The sequence below is a fragment of the Arabidopsis lyrata genome, assembly GCF_000004255.2.
Source record: "Arabidopsis lyrata subsp. lyrata unplaced genomic scaffold ARALYscaffold_1, whole genome shotgun sequence".
Lineage (NCBI taxonomy): Eukaryota > Viridiplantae > Streptophyta > Magnoliopsida > Brassicales > Brassicaceae > Arabidopsis > Arabidopsis lyrata.
The window spans coordinates 24,645,258-24,660,315 of NW_003302555.1; the positions used below are offsets into that span (position 1 = coordinate 24,645,258).

The following is a 15,058-nucleotide window of genomic DNA, read 5'->3' on the forward strand; positions in this document are numbered from 1 at the left end:
TTTTCATTTGTTTTTTATTTGCTCTTGTTGACAAAATAAAAAATTGGAATCTATATTTTCATATTTTTGTTAACTAATTAATTAATTTTGAAAAATTCAGTCAGATTAAGCCGTTACCATTTGAACTCGAAGATATTCAGCCAGATTCCGCAAAAAATCATCATTAAATTCAGCCAGATTCAGCAATTCAGCTAAATTCAGCTGGATTCCACGGTTACCATTTACACCCTATATAGAAGCTTTCGCGCGTTTTTTATACATCTGAATTAACAAATCTAACAAATTTTAAAATTTTAATTACCGTTGAGATTTTATATATTTATACTAAATCGAGTAATAATTTACTATATAAAATATTTATAAAGTTATAGTTTTAACCGATAGAAGAATATTTTGTGCGTATTTTTGTTTAAAATTGAGTTAATCAATCCAACTAATTTTAAACTTTTCATTACCATTGAGTGGAATCGAGTAATATATATACTAATTAGTTTTAATTAATATTAGAAAATTTTGTGCATATTATTATTTTTATCTGAATAACTAAATCTAACAAATTTTCAACACTGGTGGAATGTGATATATTCAAAATCCACTAAAGTAATAATTATTAGATACAAATTTAAAATATTATAGTTATATTTAATGTTAGAAGATACATCTATACAAATGATTTGATATGGACTCAATAAATAGTTTTGTAATTATTTACTTCTAATTAAATTAATTTAATATATATATATTTTAAAATTAATTCAATATATATATATATATATAATTATTTACTTCTAATTAAATTAAATTAATTCAATATATATATATATATATATATATACACATAAAAATTTCAACTTCCACCTCTAATTTCCAATATATATATATATATATATATATATATATATATATATATATATATATTGGTAGCAAAATAACATAAAATTCTATGTATTTTATTGGAAGTATATGTGGGAAAATGGGTAAAAAATCTAATATTGTCAAATATCATTTAAATAACCCTCACCATTTTGTTTAAGGTCTTTAAATCCTCACCTTTTGATTAACGGTAAACTAACCCAAAAATTGCAACCATACAAATCATTTTTTTTATAGTAAACTAGATAAGGCCCGCCTAAATAGGCAAGACCAAACAACCATCACCGCTGTCTTGAGCATCCTGAAAGAAAGAGACAAAACATGATACAAATTAATGAAGAAGATGACAAACCTATAACTCATTACAAAAAATAAACAGGACATGTATATGTGTCTCTACATGTACCAATTATGTACCAATCTTGTCATATCGTGTACTACATATACCAATTATGTACCAGAAAACGTGCATCCCCACAAAGTATCAAACCTTTCATATTCGGATGACTATTCGAAGTGAAGTACTTTGTGGCAAGTTCTTCAACCTTGTCATAATAGGACAGGTATGCCATGTCCACTCGGACTTGGTGCGACCACATGAGCTCAATAAGGAACGTGTAAGTGTCGTGAAACTCATGACGATTATCTCTTATAGTTGCGAACATAATACATTTTCTGTCCATAACTATGACGCCATAACAGTCATCTTCATCAAGAAGTCGCTGGAGAGCCGCAATATGAAACCTGCTGTCGAACTGATAAAGAGATGCGGTCATGGGCCCGAATGGCTCAAAGTTTGGCTCAAATTTTCTAGTATATGTAACTTCGTGGCCTTCCTCATTCAAAACAGTCCTGGTATAAACCGCCAAGCCAGCATAGTGTACTGTATCAAGCTCTTTTAGCATCTTTTTTGCAGAGTTAATGGCCCAAAAGTACCTAGAGCGATCTTCATTGTTCTGAATATCCCGAGCACTTCCATATTCGGTGTTAAGCTTGTTGATGACTCGGGAAATAGGATCGGAATATGGCATAATCAAAGAGAACATGCTCTTGTTATTTCCTACATGAGCAACATCAAGGGTCTTAAGCTCATTCTTAAGAAGCCACATTTTAATATTCACTCTGCGGCCAACCATCTCCAAAGATCAAAACGAGATAAAACTGAGAAAGCCTGCCAAATTTCAAAAGTTGAATCAAAAATTAAAAGATATATGTGGTTTCTTCAAAACTGGGCTTCTATTGAATCAAAATGAGCTATTTCTCCTTGTAATCGTGAAAAGTAAGATAGAGATTTAGATAATTCTAAGTTGGTTTCCATGGATCACGATAAAGATTTCACTTGATAAAATCTTAAACTTGAGATCATGAAGAATACTCGATAGTGATTTATTACTATATATAGACGCATATATACAAGAAACTATACAGTCGTATATACATGTGCTTCAGAAAACCCTAATCGCAGAAGAAGATGAATCCACCTAGTCCCGTCGGAGAAGAAGGCTTGTCGCTGAAAAGCCAAAAGAAACATATATATTAGGGTTAAAGATAAAGAAATTGAAGCAGACATTGGAGAATATAACCATTTGATTTCCCCAACAATATGGTTTTGATTGAATCAAACTAAGCAATTTTCTCTACATAATCGTGAAAAAGATAAAGATTAAGATCTTTCGCTTAAATTCCAATCGATTTCAATGGAAAAAGTTAAATATTCACTCGATATACCTTCAATTCTATAGATCTTCTTGGAAAAAGATGAATTTGAAGGAGAATTCAGAGAAATCCAATCGCAGTCGTCTCGTTGGAGAAGAAGATGAATCCAATTTTTCAATTTCCCGCTTGTCTACTTCTTTCTTAATTGCAAATAAACCACACACACAGATATCTACATATACATTTTTGGAGGAAATTTTGGTTTTTAATTCTTGTGGGTCGGATTAATGACCCGGTTTAAATGTATCCGGATCCTGGATAAAGCATTTAAGGAATTTTTTTTTAAAAAACCGACATTATGTCTTTAATTACCCACTTAAACTCTGTTTCCTTAACTTCTTCTCACATTAATCGGCTCTTTTTCTATAATCTCTATTCGAATATTTTTTCTCTCAACTAATTACTCTCAACATACCTTAAAAAAACGACACAATCTTTAAAAATATCTCAAAATCCTCATTTCATCTCTATTTAAGTTAATATTTTGAAATCAAAAACGATTTTCACATATTTGCCAAAATTCTAGCCACAATCTTGCTAAAAATTTACACTATACATATTTCTTCCAAATAGAAATATTCATACCGAGTAATTTAAAGAAATTATTTACTACCTATACAAAATCCGAATTGCAGCATATTCCTAAAATAAATCGATTACAAAGATTTGATTCGAATTTAGTTAAGGTTGCAAAAATATTTTCTTTGGCTACCACGACTTTCGTAAGCTAATCGTCTCATGCCTATATATACTCTTTAGCTTCACTTCTCATCACACCATCGAACACACAAAGCATTTGCCCACCAAGTGTTAATATGTTTAGCTATGATGTTTTACAGTATTATCTTTACTTTTTCATTTATTTTAAGAACTTGTAGATTTTTAAAATTATTTTCATATGAAAGTATGAAACTATTAAATTTTATATCGTATAATTAATAAATTTTGTAAAATTCACAAGTCCAAATTATAGATGAAAATAGAGTTCTTAAGTTTGTGAGAGAATTAAGAGAATTCAAAGTAAACAAAGGTCATCAATGTGAGATATGTGCTAATATTGCCATTCCTCGAAGGATTTGTTTTTTACTTGTGTGCTTTATCCTACACGGAGAACGAGATTAATCAAAAAATATTTATTTATTTTAACTAGATTTTAAGTTTGAGGTAAATCAACATCACGAGTTTTCTCTTTCACCAAAATAATTTGAACCTCATCTATAACCAAAAAGAAGAATAATATTGTTCATGGGTTGTATTTCTATTAAACCTTCTGCTAACTTTGTCACTAAACCCAAGAACTTAGCTTCATGTATGCAAGCCAATTCATGAAACTAATATTTGCCACATAGAAACTACAATCAATCACTTTGTTCAATTTAACTACAACAAACATACACACAATTTTGCATTTTGTATGGATAAGAAGGTGTAAGAACAATAATGAATGACGTTGAACAAAAATGAATGACGTTGTGTGCTACCATTTAGTCTATTCATGTTTTCCTTTTTTCCTTGTGCATTTTGCTCAGTTAAGTGTTAGAACAATATTAATGTCAGTAAAACAATGTAGATATAAACATTTATAGCTATTTGCGTCGGGCGTGAAAACACCGGTTTTTAGCTTTAAATCCTATTTGGATATGTGGCACTCTCTTAAGTGCTGACGTGTCACTCATATGGAGAGAGTTGACCAACTTTTATATATATGATTAGGATTTAACCCATTATTACAAAGTAAAATAGTCATCTTTTCAAGTCTCTTTAGCTCATTACCACACGATTCATCTTTTTGTTCATAGGCGGCTAGGCGGTCGATTTTTAGAACATGGATCTTAGTATCATCAATTATTCCTATGTGGTATATTTTTCATTCGAAATATATTTTTAGTCATCAATCTTAGCGGTTAAATAAACTATATAAAAGTAAAAGTAAAGATATACAGTTGGTTTAACGTGTTTGTAAAGAGATTTTGGAAGTGGTGGTAAAAAGCATATTTCAATGGTAAAAAAGTGAATGGGTGTAAAACATATTTTTAGTGGTAAATTTTATAGTGATTTGTAAATTTTTAGTGGTTTGCATATAAATTTTAATCTGAAGAATGTATTTAGTTAAAATATTTTTATACCCGCATGTTTAAAAACAAAAAAAAAAAGAGATAAAGACTATAAAAAGAAAAAAAATTTCAATTTTTTTTTTGTTTATTCTCTATAAACATTAAAAAGAAAACTTCTAAAACTAAAATTTAATTTGTTTCTGAAACAGAAAAATATTATTCAAGGTTTTGTGCATCATTCACTTTTTAAAAATTTGGAGATCAATTATGTAAAGGAAGTCTTATCAAAATTTGAATGAAAAAATATAATTAGAAACAAAATAATAGAAGCATAAGAAAAATAAAACATTTAATTTCTGATTTTGTTTTCACGGTTCGTCTAATTTTGTTTTTCATTATTTTGTTTCTTTTTCATGGATTATGACAAAATTTAGATCACAAACCCGCGTATATGCGGGTCCTTAATCTATTATATGATAATAATTAAATTAGTAGTGTGCCATGTGCTAATGCTTATAAAAGAAATAAAAACATTTTAATGAAAGACTTAATCAAACCTCTTTTAGTCGTCATAGATTTCAACCAAAAATTTACAGGTTCAAGAATCTTGAAGGAGACAAAGAGAAGAATCTTGGAGGAGACAAGGATGACAAAACTCGTTTCTAAGACTTTAACGAGGTTGATCTCTCAAAGTCAGTACATGTCTTCTTCTACTACTAGCAATCTCCCTGCTACTTCCAATCTTGAGACCCAATTGCTTTCTTCAGTTCCACCACCCGCAAGTACCTTGCGCATGCTCTCTCTCGTCTAATTTGTGATTAAGCTCTGAATCTTGGTTATGCATATATTCACGAAGATGGAATTTTTGTTTCTAAAAATGTTTTGCAGAGAAGAAAAGAGGGTCAGCGTTGTTATGGTACTTAGTTGGATTCACTACTTATGGTCTCGGTGAGACGTATAAGTTCCTACAAACAGATTTGGTCTGTGATTTTCATTATATATATATTAACCTAATCGAATATATGTGTTGTTCTTTGAAATGCTAAAGAATTTGTTCAAACTCTTTTTGTTTCAAGTACAAGAAACATCTTGATTTCAGACGACAATGCTTGGAAACGAAACCAATGAAGCTCAATACAATGAAGAATGTGGATGAGTTAGGATTTCGACGGGTGGTATGCAAAGGCGTTTTCGATGAGCAAAGATCGATCTATGTGGGTCCAAAGCCTAGATCCATGTCCAAAGGTTCTGAAAATGGCTTCTATGTCATTACACCTCTTTTGCCAATCCCTAATGAACCAAATAGGTGAGGGCTTTACTCTCTATATGTGCAAACCAAATTAAAGTCTTTTTGATCTTGATGCAAATATCTTGTTGCTTGTGTATTAAAGTGTTGTTGTTTATGTGTTTGGATGCAACATCTAAACTAGACGCAAATACTTGCAAATTTTGTGTCTCTTACAAATAAGGTTGCCTTCAAAATGCAAAATTAATTTTAGAAATGAACCAAAACAAACATGGTCTAACTAATTTTTCTTCTTCCTTTTGGCACTAGTATGAAGTCCCCTATTCTAGTAAACCGCGGATGGGTTCCTTCAGATTGGAAAGAAAAGTCTCTAGAATCTCTAGGTACCGGTGTTGTCGTTGCTGCTGCAAATGAGGCTAGAAAATCTAATAAAATACTCTCCTCTCAACAAAATCTCTTGTCGAAGTTCTGGTGCAAGTTTAACAACCCAACAATTGCTGAGGTTGGTCTTCATTACATAAACTTAATTGGTACTCAATCATTCATTGCATATTTTGATATCATAGATAAGTTTTTTGGAATTTATTTTTAGAAGGATCAAGTCTCTGGGGCTATGCATGTGGAAGTGGTTGGTGTAATTAGGAAAAGTGAAACTCCAGGCATATATACTCTAGTAAATTATCCAAGTTCGCTTGCGTGGTTCTACCTTGACGTTCCTAAACTGGCTCAAGCAATGGGATTTAGTGAGGACACAATGTATATAGAGAATATTTACAAAGATATGGATGAAAGTAGACCATATCCAGCTCCGAGAGACGTTGAGAACTTGATTCGTAGTAAGGATATACCACTGGACTATCACTTATACACAGTTTTATGGTAACTAGCAACATAACTTCGACTTATTGAACTAATTATTACTACTGGTTTTTGTTTGTTTATTTATGGTGATTGTTTCTACGTGCAGGCATTGGAGCTCCCTGACTTGCTTTATTAAGGCGTCATCGATTTTAATGCGAAAATTTACAAAATCTGATCCTGTTGGTATTGAGCCAATATTGATTCCGATTTGTATTCTATTTTTTATATGTACCAAGATATACAGTCTTCGTAACTTATTTTGTAAAGTGGACACTATTGGTGTTGGGTGTCTCACTAAACTCGAGCCAGGAAAGGACATGCCCAATGAAGGATGAAGATCGTTCACCTGAAGATTGAGGAGAGGATATGGATTGTATAAGCAAATGAGAAGACAGAGAGAGGAAAATTTCATTCCGTATATTCAATCCATTTCCCCCTATTTATCTCTTAGAAACATCTCGCATCTGAAACGTCGTCATTTGTACTCTTCACTTCAATTTATCAGTAAAACAACATCAGTTATTACAACGATAGATTACTTGTTGCCCCATAGGTTTGTGGTCTAGTACTGGTACTCTTGCTTTTGTGCTTGAGGATGACGATTAGTGTGAACAATGAGCAGTCTACATCGTTAGTTGATAGTTTATCGTGAAACACTATAGGAACTACCGGACTAGGGTGGGTAGGATGTTTTGGACATGATTTAATGTAAATACTAGTCATGGATATGTATCTTGGAAAATAAGCATCCACATCGACTGTTATGATTGATGAATGGATTATACATTCTCGCGGACAATGACGACTCGAAGTTTATTTTTAATGCCTAAACCCCACAACTTATATATTTTTGTCCATATTTTTTCATCTTCTCACATTACATAAACAAAGCGGAATCAACTAGACTCTAAGATAGGAAACATAATACATACGAATCCAAAAACGGAACAAAATGCAACAACTTAAACTTGAAATTTAAGGAACAAGCCACGCCAACAAAACTCCTTCACTCTTAGATGATCAAAGTAAACCGCATAAGACAATATGAGAGGAAAATGGCCGACCCCAAACATTTTGTAGAATGTCTTTTCATACAAAAGAAATGATACTATGCATTTTAGATTTGAAATAACAAAAAAATCAAATTATCTACTTAGATAAGTCTATTAGCTGTTTCTTACTTTGACATATACGGTGTTAGTCAACTGTCCAACGGAGTTGAATTAGACGAATGACGTAGAATGTGGCTAAGCAAAACGATATAATTTTAGTCGTTTTGTTTGTGTAGTGTACACAACAAAACGACATGTTTTAAAATTCAAAATAAATTAAAATTTGATTGTGTTTTTTCGACATGTTTTATCCCCAACAACGACTAGCGATCGAATAAAAATAAAACAAATGTTAAAATTATTGGTTAGAAAATGAAAAAAACTACTATTTTGTTTTACACTATCTAGGAAAATAATTAACAGACACCTTCACTATAATGTTTAGTCTAGTAACTCAAGTTTGAAAAATGTCATACAGTAATTTATTCTCCTAGGAAGGGACACCAGATTTTTGATTCTTGAAAGGCATGTAAGCCAGGTGTTTTTTTTTTTATTGAAATCTTGCGCATGTGACAAAAATACAAAAACACCCTTTAAACTAGTATCTTTTCTTCCTAATTTTTTTCTTTTGGGTCTAAATGGTAACCGAGAAATCTGGCTGAATCCGGCTGAATTGCAGAATTTGGCTGAATTTTTAGTGATTTTCAGCTGAATCTAGCTGAATTTTTACATTTCTAAATGGTAACTGCGGAATTTAGCTGATTTTTTTTTTTTTGTGATTTTTGGTAGAATCTGTCAAAATAATTAAGACTTTAACTGAAAAATATCGTAAAATAATTATGAATCTTAATCAATAGAATAACTAATAAATATCTAAATAAAATAGATAAAATTATCTAATTGTCTAAGTAACTCTTATATTATAAATAAATATCTAAAATTAATACTAATATAAATAATATATTGGTTAGCAAAATTGAAAAAGTAGAGATGATTAATGAGTGATAAAAATGTAAACATACCCTATATTTACATCATCAAGAGAGTCGGCTAACATATTTTAAGGTTAATGCATTTAAAGGAAAAATAAAATTGGTAGAAGATTTTTTGAAACAAATTCGCAGAATGTGCTTCATTTTTTAGGATAACAATCTTTAAGTAAGATTATTTTGAAGCATATATTGTTTATTTCAATAAGAATATAATATGGAAAACTACCATAAAAACATGGAGATTACGTAAATAATTTATAAAGTCAATATTCGAAAATTTATAGAAAAACTAATCGCTGATGCTAATATTCGGAATAATCCATAAAAACATAGATTACATAAATCAATTAAATAAGAATATTGGTGTGAATCAATATTTTCTGATTTTCAAAAATATTTGCATCAAAGATTTAAAACAATGGTATTAAATTTTATTTTAATTTTTTTGAAAATGAAAATAATCGAATTTAGAAGAATGTATATTCCTAAAGCTTGTAACAATTTGATTTGAAATAGATTAATTTCTTTGGCTCTAAGCCTCTAACAAATAGAATTTGGAGATATAGTAACTATTATAATACGTTATAAAAATATATGTTCTTTTATATAATTAAAATTTAGTTTTGTGATATTTTTTTAAATATAATGAAAACTACCCGTCTAAAAAAAATATATTTCAAAATTTATATCATTAAAATTCTGATTAAAATGTATAATATTATAATCTATACTGGTAATATTTTCTAGATATTTACAAATCTAAAATCTAAACATCATTGGTTGAATATGCTATATTTTAAAGGATGGAAGTAGTTAGTTTAGATTATATATGACAAATATGATAAATTTTTTACCATATTTGGAAAATCAAATTTTAAAATCGTTTTGTTTTTCATGTGTACTTAACTACTAATCAGAATTAATAAGCATAGTTTGGTTATGGAAATTTTTCAAAATTAAAGTAAATGATCATTTGTTATCAAATTAGATTACCGTTTTGGGAATATCTAATAATATATTACCAAAATAAATAAGTTTACATATATACAATTTCGAATTAAATAGCTTGATTTGTTATGGAACCTTCCTTAAACGATTTCTAAAAATATAGGGTAGTTATTAAGTTATTAATTAAATAAATAAGTTTATATATATACAATTTCGAATTAAATAGCTTGATTTGTTATGGAACCTTCCTTAAACGATTTCTAAATATATAGGGTAGTTATTAAGTTATTAATTTAATTTCGGATTTTTTTAATTCAAGATCCGCGTGTTTATCCGACTATACTAACGGGTCAACCCAAGATCCGCTGGCTTTTTATCAATATATTGTCACAAATGTCCTTTTTTGATTTTCTTTCCTTCTTCAAATTTAAAAAACCAATGGCATCTTATGTAATATTTTACAACATAAAGGTCTTTTATCATTTAGTGATTCCCAATTAATAGTATAGATTAAAAACAGTTAATGATTTTTAGTATCTTTTTAATAGTGATTTTGTTGTAAAATATTGAATATGTGAACTTTAAGTATTTATATGGCCTAAAGCATCCTTCAAACATGTGAACTTTAAGTATTTAAAAACAGTTAATGATTTTTAGTATCTTTTTAATATCTTCATATAATTTTTTATTATTAAAATTTATATAAAAAGTCACATGTTTGAAGGATGCTTTAGGCCACCTAAAACATAGGAACCACCCAGATAATCACCATCACCCCTCCAAATCCCTTCAAACGCTTTGTAGATCTGATATCCTTCTTGTGTGTGATTGCTCACAATATCCATCTTAAAATGTGTATACTCATTAGCCAGCCACTCCACAACATCCCATTCGTCATCTGTATTTCTTTCTTGTTCATTCTTCAGTTTTTGTCTATCTTAGTTCTATCCGAACTCTTCATGACACATATTTTGACATCAAGATCTTTTTTCCTTATCAAAATTACATTAAAAAAAAACTATTTTTATTTGGATTAGAATGTATAAAGAAGAAACTGTATGATGAGGGAGCAATGCGATTGCATTTTTCACCTTACCCAACAATAACAATAAGAAAATATTTAAGCATTTTTATTAAGCTCATTTTTCTATAGATAAATCCCACATTATGATTGTATTCATGTAAGTCTTATTCCAAAAAAAAAAAGACACTTAAAAAAAAAACAAATATTTACAATAGATAAAGGGAAATTGTTAAAAATACCCCTTTTGGTGTGCCCCTTTTCAAAAATGCCCCTTTTAGATGTCCATTTTCAAAAATGCCCCTTTCTAAATCTGAAATTTTTATAAAGTTTTATTAGATTTATAAGGTACTTATGGATTGTAACTACTACTTGAAAACTCGATCCAAATATTTATAAGGTTTTATAAGGTGTTTTTAAAGGTTTTACAAGTTATTTTAAAGGATTTTTAAGGTTTTTCAAAGGTTTTACAAGATATTTTAAACGTTTTTAAAGGTATTTAAAATGCATGTATAAGGTATTTATAAAGTATTTATAAGATTTTAGATACATAGAAATGTAGTTTGTGTATGTTTTAATAATATTACATACATATTTGGGTAAGTCTTATATTTTTAAGAGCATTTTTTATAAGGTTTTTAAAAAATGGTATTTTTGAAAAGTGGCATTGAAAAAATGGCATTTTTGCAAAAGCCCCATAAATAAATCCCAAATTTTGTCAAAAACAAGTTCTAACAATATTTACTCTTCAAAAATATAAACAAATATTTACTATAAACAAAAATATTAATATAAAACTTTGAAATAACAAACCATATTGTAATAATATATATTTAACTCTATAATATTATAACATTATATTAATATTATAATATTATAACATTATATCTCTACAATAATTAATTGAGAAGTAGAAACGCACCATATTGAAAGTTAGGGCATTGGAGGCCTGTGGTTAAAAGTTAGAATGATTTGTCCTAAACACCCTTAATGAATTGTTCTTCTCGAAATTTCTCCTTCTTCGTAATTAGGGGTATATAAGTCTAATCGTGTGTTGATCTCTATAATAATGTCCTAAACACCCTCAATTTCGAAATTTTTTGTTCTTAATTGCTAGGGGTATATAAGGCTAATCGTGTTTTGAGATGATTAGTCTTAATCACCCTTAATTTTTTTTTTATATAGTGTAATCGTTGGGGATACGAATGTCATAATGTCTCGACTTTAAGGATTATGGAATCTTAGTTTTAATTTATTTGTTTATTTTTTTGGATAAATTCTATATCTTAGTAGTTAATATTCGTTTTTGTTAGTTTTCTGATTTAGTTTCTAATTAAAAAGTTAAATTTCTTAAGATAATGATTGATGTTTGCCCTAATCTTAAAGCTATATATATTGTTGATCGGTGAGAATTAGGTATTATTTTTTCTGTGCCCATTAGATAGTTTTCACCGTTATGATTTTTTTATACAGCTACGATTCTGATGAATCAAATTGTTTGTCATGCAAATACTGTTTTCATTTACCTTTAGACGTCGTGTGCATATTGTTTGTTGTTTGTTTTATTTTTTTGCATTAATTCGTTGATTTATTGTTTTGCTGATTTGATTCTTTTGATATGTGTTTCAGTTTTGTAGAACGTGGGAGGTTCCATCGACAAAGCTTTCGGACGAAGATGGTTTTGCCGAGAACAGAACGAGGTTTGGAAAGGTATTTCTATAGATTTGGTTTGTATATTTTACATATATTTACCTATTTTAATGTTTGTGTTTCTTTGTGTTATATTATATATTTTTATATGCGATTTTATTGCGTATTAGTTGTCCCTGCATTCATAATTTTTTTCAGCATATATTTTGGATTTTTATTATGTTTTTTTAACCTCTCAGGTTACAATGAGATGTGGGCATACGATCATCAAAGCGTGTTTGTTTCATCGTACAAAAAGTCAGTCTCTAATCTAAACTATATTTTGTATTTATCATGAATTTACATGCTTTTCTTTTTGATTGCTAGAAACCCTAACGTATATTTACTTTCTAAAACACAGAAATCTGTTTTGAAGCTCACGAAAAAACAGAGGTTGCTCGCTCTAATGTCATTATCGTGCAAGTTATCGTCTCCGGTGGCTCTCTAAATCGAGATCGATGTCGAGATTGCAAAGGTATGTCTATCGTGATAAAATTGTAAAATAGAGAGTTTCTTGTGACTGTTCGTGCTGATTCTCTTAGTATTGAGTTTTCGAAAGCTTGCCATGGATGGAAGATGAGCTTTCGGGAGTGTGTTGAAGTATAGGTACAATTCGTTTTTGATTTCATGGACTGCTTTTGAATTTGAGTAAAATTTCGTGAGTTTTAGAGGTCATATATCAATATTGCAGTCTTCTCCTTACTTGAATTGTAGTTTATATGTGAAAATTACACATCGAATAGTTTTATGATACAAATTTTCTTTTTCTCATTGGTCTATAAGTAGTGTGTCTTTTGTAAGATTTGAAAAGAAGAGTATTTTTGTGATGCTTTAAGTGGCACAATCTCAGTGGAGACGTTTTATAATATTTAAGTGTTGTGGTGTTTGCAGAAGAAAAGCTTCAAACTTGCAAGTGATGGCTTCAGGAAAGACACCTGGACTGACTCAGGAAGCTAATGGGGTTGCAATTAATAGACAAAATGACAATGATGTATTTGACGACATGAAACAGCGGTTCCTCGCCTTCAAGAAGCATAAGTACTTTTGCTTTTGCTTTTTCAATGGTTTATAAATTACTTCAAGAAGCGTAAGTAGCAGAACCAATTTCTTCAGTCTTTTGCTTTTTCAATGGTTTATAAATTACTTTTTGCCTTTCTGTTTCTCCCCACCTTATGATATACTCTTGAGCAGGGATAACTTAGAACACTACAAAAATTTGGCGGATGCTCAAGCTCCGAAGGTACCTTTACAATTTACAAATGCTTATTATTGTTCACGGAAGGCTTGAGATATCTTCTGTGGTTTAAATTTTGTCTGGAGAAAGGAATTGTTGCTAACAGTGTAAGCAACAGTTTCTGGTGATCGCTTGTGCAGACTCTAGGGTTTGTCCTTCTACTGTCCTGGGATTCCAACCGGGTGATGCATTCACTGTTCGCAACATTGCAAATTTAGTACCTTCATATGAGGTATAACATTTAGTGCATACTACCATTTTGGTTTTATGGCATGGTTCACATTTTGACATTTTTGAATTTGCCTGTTGCGTGAAGTCGGGACCTACTGAAACCAAAGCTGCTCTAGAGTTCTCTGTGAATACTCTTAATGTAAGCATTTGTTTTTTTTTTTAATTTTGTTGTTACTTGCAGCGTGAAAGAAAGAATCTTCATGACCTAAATGGTGTCTATATATTTAATGTTCAAGAAAGAAAGTGTATTGACCGTCCAATAGCAAGAAATTCAATATCATAGAAGGTATGCAGATATATAAAATACGTTTAGCTCGATATTTGAGGCTTATACATTGGCATGATCAAAATAGAAATTTGGTTTCAATAGTTTATTTTTGTTTTTAATTTAAAATTTATTGTATATATCTCTCATGAATGTGGCCAAACAAATATTGGTTTCAATAGTTAACTGTGCTTTTTCTTTCTAGCCAGATTAAGATAAATGCTTCGACTCTTGGTAAGAGTTATATCGTGTTTGTGTTTTACAATATGCTTAAAAAGAAATTCCATATACAATGTTAGGCCATATTGATTCAGTTTCGGTTCATTATGCAGGAAGTATGCAAACACTTGATGTTGGATGCAGGACTACGTTTTATGTTTTCTACACATATATGGCAGAATATATTGAGTTCAAGTTTTCAAACATAGAACCGAGAAATCAGAAAAGCAAAACTTTTATATTTTTAAGCCGAATTTCATATTCATCGTCCTCTACTACATGAGCAGTGTTGGTAATGTTTAGATTTCATGTTGTACTTATGAATTGGTGCAGGATTTGGATGAACTGAATAGTGGTAGAGAGATGGTTTACGAGAGAATCCAAACTCACTTAACTTGATCGAAGTCATATCAAGATACTGAATGTGGTGCTGTTAATGCTTCTAATGGCCCCATTAATACACATGTCTATGGTACGTACCAAACAATAAGCCATTTAATTCAAATAATATATATCCTTCATATATGAATATAAATTTAATGTTTTACATATAATGACAAGACTGTTCTATAAATTACAACAACGTAGGTGGAGGATGGGCAAACTTGGATTATAATCATCACTACTCATTTGCGCCTTGCAACTTCTTGCATAGAC

The 15,058-nt window shown here is 30.0% G+C and overlaps 2 protein-coding genes and 1 long non-coding RNA gene across 12 annotated transcripts; 2 read left to right on the top strand and 1 right to left on the bottom strand.

Moving 5' to 3' along the window:
- Positions 1–1,129: 1,129 nt before the first annotated feature.
- LOC9330177 (eukaryotic peptide chain release factor subunit 1-1) lies at positions 1,130–1,982 on the bottom strand. The gene is made up of 2 exons (XM_021010518.1): positions 1,332–1,982; positions 1,130–1,174 (listed from the first exon to the last, which is right to left on the bottom strand). Exons 1-2 carry the CDS (start codon positions 1,980–1,982, stop codon positions 1,130–1,132), a joined length of 696 nt encoding a protein of 231 aa, XP_020866177.1.
- A 3,195-nt stretch (positions 1,983–5,177) lies between these two features.
- On the top strand, positions 5,178–7,278 carry LOC9330178 (surfeit locus protein 1-like). Of its 2 annotated transcripts, none has more exons than XM_021014051.1 (6): positions 5,178–5,425; positions 5,532–5,623; positions 5,720–5,949; positions 6,199–6,391; positions 6,485–6,768; positions 6,857–7,278. In XM_021014051.1, exons 1-6 carry the CDS (start codon positions 5,182–5,184, stop codon positions 7,083–7,085), a joined length of 1,272 nt encoding a protein of 423 aa, XP_020869710.1. In that variant the 5' UTR covers positions 5,178–5,181; the 3' UTR covers positions 7,086–7,278. The 2 variants fall into 2 exon arrangements, with proteins under 2 accessions (XP_020869710.1, XP_020869709.1); XM_021014050.1 differs by having other exon boundaries at positions 5,180–5,425; positions 6,482–6,768.
- Positions 7,279–12,352: 5,074 nt separating this feature from the next.
- LOC9327502 lies at positions 12,353–15,058 on the top strand. Of its 9 annotated transcripts, none has more exons than XR_002329096.1 (11): positions 12,355–12,473; positions 12,653–12,710; positions 12,814–12,927; positions 13,012–13,058; positions 13,344–13,539; positions 13,644–13,692; positions 13,805–13,918; positions 14,003–14,056; positions 14,154–14,416; positions 14,515–14,873; positions 14,990–15,058. It is a non-coding gene; the product is annotated as an uncharacterized LOC9327502 (long non-coding RNA). The 9 variants fall into 9 exon arrangements; XR_002329097.1 differs by having other exon boundaries at positions 12,356–12,473; positions 13,344–13,692; positions 14,154–14,203; positions 14,388–14,416; XR_002329098.1 differs by having other exon boundaries at positions 12,356–12,473; positions 13,344–13,692; positions 14,154–14,203; positions 14,392–14,416.